Source organism: Cyprinodon variegatus, unplaced genomic scaffold (genome assembly GCF_000732505.1).
Source record: "Cyprinodon variegatus isolate N-32 unplaced genomic scaffold, C_variegatus-1.0 Scaffold1105, whole genome shotgun sequence".
In the NCBI taxonomy this organism is placed as follows: Eukaryota; Metazoa; Chordata; class Actinopteri; order Cyprinodontiformes; family Cyprinodontidae; genus Cyprinodon; species Cyprinodon variegatus.
In genome coordinates, this window is record NW_015151558.1 from 135,791 (window position 1) to 141,227 (window position 5,437).

Here is a 5,437-nt window from a genome sequence, read left to right on the forward strand (position 1 = left end):
CGAAACCGTGAACCGAACCGTGGATTTTGTAAACCGTTCCACCCCTACTAAATATAATTGCTAACTTGGCTTATTAACTTTTTAACTTTACAATTTAACTTTTCAATTATCTTTTTACCTTTTTTTTTCTTGAATTGTTAACTTTTGCTTTTCACAGTAGGTAATATATGCATACATTCAAGGGCTCATCTAATTGGTCAAATGCCAAAATAGGATGTACAGCCATGTAGGAGGATCTTTGCTGAATGGCCGGATATAGATCTTGTGCATCTAGACCTCACTGAGGGGTGGGGGAAGACTCCATTAGTAAGGCAAGTGATCAAAAATGGTAACTTGCCCTATAAAGGGTTAAACTGCAGAAACCTTTTCCAGAAACCACTGTTGCAGTGAGAATATTACACAAAGTTTGCGATCTGAGAAACAGATTAAAGCAATCCCAACTACAGAGGACATGATGATTTAGACTTTAAATGTTATTGAAGCAGACATACTGCTACTGCCTCTGTATGTGGTTATTCTACCTACAACACTCCTCTAAAAGGCTTCAATTATTGACGACCTGTGGATTCTACAGGCCTCTTCTGAATTAAAACTGGTTGTAATTCATTTTCAGAACTTATCTGCCATGAAACAGTCATAAATTATGCATCTCGATAGGCAATTGCTTTGGTTCTCAATCTTGGTCCTCAGGTATCACTGACCAGCATATTGTAGACACGTCCCTGTTGAAGCAAACCTGCATTAAGTGCTGCAGAAGCCTGATAATCATTCATTCACACAAGTCAGGTGTGTGTCAGCGCCTAAACATGCAGGACAGCGGCCCCTGAGGACCAGGATAGAGAACCACTGGCCTCTACCAGCTTTATGATTTCAACAGAGTTTATTCTACTAACATGTTTCCACACAGTTTCGGCTGGCAGTAATGTGCTTCTAAATCATAACAGCTATGAAGAAAATACAATATAACTTTTGTTTTATTCTGATTTCCTGCTTTTATCCTACAGTGGGCTCTGCTATTACACTAAGGGGTGATCTTCACCAGATTCCAGCAGCAGTTTTGCCAGAGGACCTATTTTGTGGTAGGGGTCTTAAAATTTAGTTAATGTCTGGTGTCCACACCCCACCATAGAAATTAAGAAGAAAAAAAAACATTTCTAAGTATAAAATAAGCTAAGAAGTGAGGTTCTGAAGGAAAAACATCCAAGAAAATGTAGTTGAATAACCTTAGTTAAATAAAGAAGTAGAGGATGTATCGGCTGGTTGATATTTTGGGCCACTTTTTTCCCGCTTGAATTGACTAAGGTTGGATTAAAAAAAACTGTTTTGTTTAAATTGAGACTTGTGTAACATCTGTTATGATTGTGTAAAGTTTTCAAGAAAAAAAAAAAACACACATATATATATATATATATATATATATATATATATATATATATATAAAAGAGCATTTTCTTCAAGAAAAGGAACTAGACTGAAAATAGCTTTTAGAGAAGTCAAAATAATCAGTATTGGCACTGGCATTAAAAAAGTGCATCGGCCAACCTCTTTATTTAAGCATGCCTTGTATCTAGCTGCCATGTCACTCCTGAGAAGAATCAGGGACATGAAAGAGTCTATCCAGCTGCCACCACTATGCTTTAACACTGGCATGTTATTTGTAGCGTTAAATTCCACCATATGCAATTGTTTTTTTTCATATAGATCACGTTCTTGCCCTCTCTATGCAAAATGTAAACATAATTGCCATGCATTTTACTCTGACGTCACAACCATGCTATTGTTTTGTATTAAATAAATTAATCTGGGGGTGCACCGATAGCAGGTTTCTGGCCAATCACCAATGCCCGATCTTTAAAAAGCACGTCGTACCAATTCTGATTTTTAGCGACACAATTTTTTTAATAACAGACACTGTCAGTTTTTATAACACCACAAGACAGCTTCAATAATTTTATCTTATCTTATCAAACTGAACTCTGCCCTTGTCCAGTAACTCATAATTGTGTTTAAACACTGAAGGTATATGAATGACACCTGCTTGGTTTCCCAGAACACTGGGAGTCTGGACCTGAAGGAAGCCTGTGAGATCAGGAAATAACAAGGAGTAGAGGACAGCTATGAATAGCAATAAAGCCCAAACAAAAGCCTAAAACTGCATCATATTATGGCTTCCAAGGGAGGAATCCAGTCCCGGTTACACTTCCTCTATTGTCCAATCCGACACTGACACCACCACTTTAACAACAGAACAGGTTTCCCCTCCAGGACACTTAAAACTAATCTTCCAAATACAGATACATGTAATGGTTTCTGATTTAGCACTATTATATGCAACAATATTACATCTTGCTTTATTTCTATTTTGATTAGGATGAAGAGAAGCAAATCCATATTGCGCTTATAGAAAGAATCAACAGTTAAACCATTGACAGCTCAACTGGTTCATAATACAAGCATCCAATAGGACTTTAAGGATCAAATGGCTTCAGTCTCCAAACATGACACACCCAGTGCTGTTAAAAGGTTAACATTTCTAACATCACTATATGATAAAACAACAATTAACAAGTGGAAACAGTTTAACACTACACAAAGCTTTGTCAATTTTTATGTAAAATTTGGAAAACTTAAGCCAAAAAGAGAAATTTCCTTCAAGTTAAAACTAGTTTTACATGATTGACAATCATTCAGCTAACATGTAATTATACCATAAACATGATTCAAGTATGTAAGAGTGGGTCTCTGTAACTAGAGGAGCTGTTCAGTACGAGGCTTCGAACTATGTGCATCTAAAAGCAAAACATTCTGGGTTTTTTTTTCTAAATTACAATTGAAAGAAACTGAACAGCGTAAGTGCTGTTCGTTTCACTCCTTTTTTATTGTAAAACTAGAAATTTTGGGGATTTTGTAAAAATAATAATTTAACTTTAATGATCACACATTGGAGAAATTTACCTCTACATTTAACCCATCCCCTTGGGAGCAATGTGCTGCCATTGTGCGGCACCCGGAGAGTATGAGGCTCCGTTTGTATCAAAAATAAGCAGATGTAAAATGTCTAGATGTTGTGCTATTGTTGCATATGTGTTGTCTGCATTTATATAAGTTGCTCATGTATTTGTTGCATATGTCTATGCTGCATATGTCTATGTTGTATATGTAGATGTTGCATATGCAGATGTTGCCTCACTGTAATCTTGCCAGTCTGCATGTCTGAAACATCCGTGATTAAGAACCTAGTGGCGGAAAACTTGTTCGGTTGGTTGAGCTGCGATTGAAAAACTCGGTGATCCAGACACTACATACCATATAAAGCACTTTGAATCCTGCCAATGTGAGCACACATTTATTCACAGGACAGAGGCGGGGTCCCTTGGGGTTATTTTAAACTTTTAAGCCTATAAATTTACCTACACTCCAATGTTGCACATATACAAGATAGACATGCAGAAGCTATATATGCAACATCTAAATATACAACATAGACATACGGAATCTACATATGCAACAAATACATGTGCAGCTTATATGCAGACAACCCATATGCAAAAACAGCACAACATCTAGACATTTTACATCTGCTTATTTTTGACACAAACTGAACCTCATAGGGGAGCAGTGCAGGGTTACACTGTAAGATTTTTTGCCCTTTTCAGGCCGAATCTCCAGTCGCGCATCATATATTCTACAGGGGGTAACGAGGGGCCTCTCCTGACTACCTCCCGATCAGGAATCGTAAGGTCAAAGGAAAATCAAACATGTTTGAAATTCAGTCAACCGTCGTAAGGTTGCATGGAGCGTCGGGAGGCACTGTGAGAACATACATCGTGAGCTTTGAAATTTTAAACCCTGCCGTTTCATCATACAGTTTGAGCTGTAGCTGCGCGCAACGATTGAGAATATCGCAGAGTGTATGCCCGGCTTTAAGGGTTTTGCTCAGGAACCCAGAGTGGACGCTGTGGCGCACTGCTGAAACCACTAGGCCAACAAAGCTTATATGGGAATGAAGAAGCAATCTGTCACTGGATGTTTAATATCTGCATTATGTCAATTTGTAATCATCTTCCGATTATTTTATACCAACTTTGACCAATTATCTTTTTCTAAAATCCACTTTGTTTAATAATAGGAAATGTGGTCAAGACTCTATTAACCTATATCCACCAATTACTAATGGTAGTTGAGGATTATTTTGGTTTTAGTTTAATTAATCTCAATAGGGTCAGTTGGTGTCAGTGATATTTAAAAAATGTCATCACAAACCCATTAAAAGTTTTGGTTATGAAACGTTTTCTTACTAACATGCAGCCTTACTTTTTCATATGAATTTTATGTAATGATTTTTCCTCAATCAATAGAACACAATTAAAGACCCACTGACAGGTAAGTCTGATAAACTTTTATTCTATAATCCTAACAAAAGAGTTAAAAAACTCTAAAGCATTTTGCAGGATACAGAATATAAGATATTAAGGGTGTAAACCCACTGGTAATTGTCATCAGTTAATGCAATTCTTGCCATGATTTAAAAGTTAAAATCAATAAAGATTAGGGCTATAAAGACCAAATATTTCCAAATATTTTATAAAAGGCAGGTTGTAAAATCATTAAAGACGTCAGGTATAAGACAATGATGTATTTTGTGCGGAGAACAGGAGTGTTGTATAAACATATTCATTGTATTCATCACTTTTCAGACATTAACTGTACAGTTTCAGCGGGGGGGGGGATGATTGTAATGCTTAACTGCTACTGAGCGTCTAAGAATTTTGACAAATCCCCCGTTAAGCTTAATCAAACTGAAGTTGAAGTGTCAGCTCAGCTGATGCAATTCGTTGCATGTTAAGGCTAGCTGCTAGCCGTGCTAGCACCCTGCTTCAGTCATTCTGCCGCTCAAAGAGCAGAGCTACAGCAAACATAACCTCCACACTACTCTTACCCGTTCACTTCTTCTTTCGTCATGTCCAGTTTTATTCTTTAACAATTAGGACTGATTACTTTACAACTGTTTGAGTGAGGAAGAATAACCACATCAGCTGTTCACAGCATGGACGGGAACAGGAAGGAAGGGGCTGTTTTCGACCGAGCACAGTTCCGGCTGGAAACGAGTCACAGACTGTAGTTCCGCTGTATTGGCGTTTGTCCGGAGCAGACGAAATACCTCAAATTCTGTATGAAAATAACTTTGGTGTCATTTCCTCAAGGTGCACAGAACTTTTAAAAACAACAGAAAACGGTACAATCAAAGTAATTTAAAGAAATAAATGATACTCAGTCAATTCAATTGCCTGAATTTAATTAAAGGTGTTGGACTGTACTTTAATTAATGTTCAGGAACAATACTTAAAAGTGAATTATCAGTAAGAGAAATTAGAGTTTCTTTATTTATCTTTTTATGTATGAAATCTTAAGTATTCACTTGGGTCGATCCCCACTA

General features: G+C 37.1%; 1 protein-coding gene across 1 annotated transcript in view; it reads right to left on the reverse strand.

Annotated features, from left to right (window-relative positions):
* The window catches only part of dars (aspartyl-tRNA synthetase), a 53,166-nt gene extending 48,081 nt beyond the window's left edge, over nucleotides 1-5,085 (reverse strand). Inside the window, exon 1 of the mRNA XM_015400452.1 lies at nucleotides 4,940-5,085. Within this exon, the coding sequence (XP_015255938.1) occupies nucleotides 4,940-4,962 (23 nt within the window). The 5' untranslated portion in view covers nucleotides 4,963-5,085. The remainder of the gene's footprint in view (nucleotides 1-4,939) is intronic.
* Nucleotides 5,086-5,437: the final 352 nt, after the last annotated feature.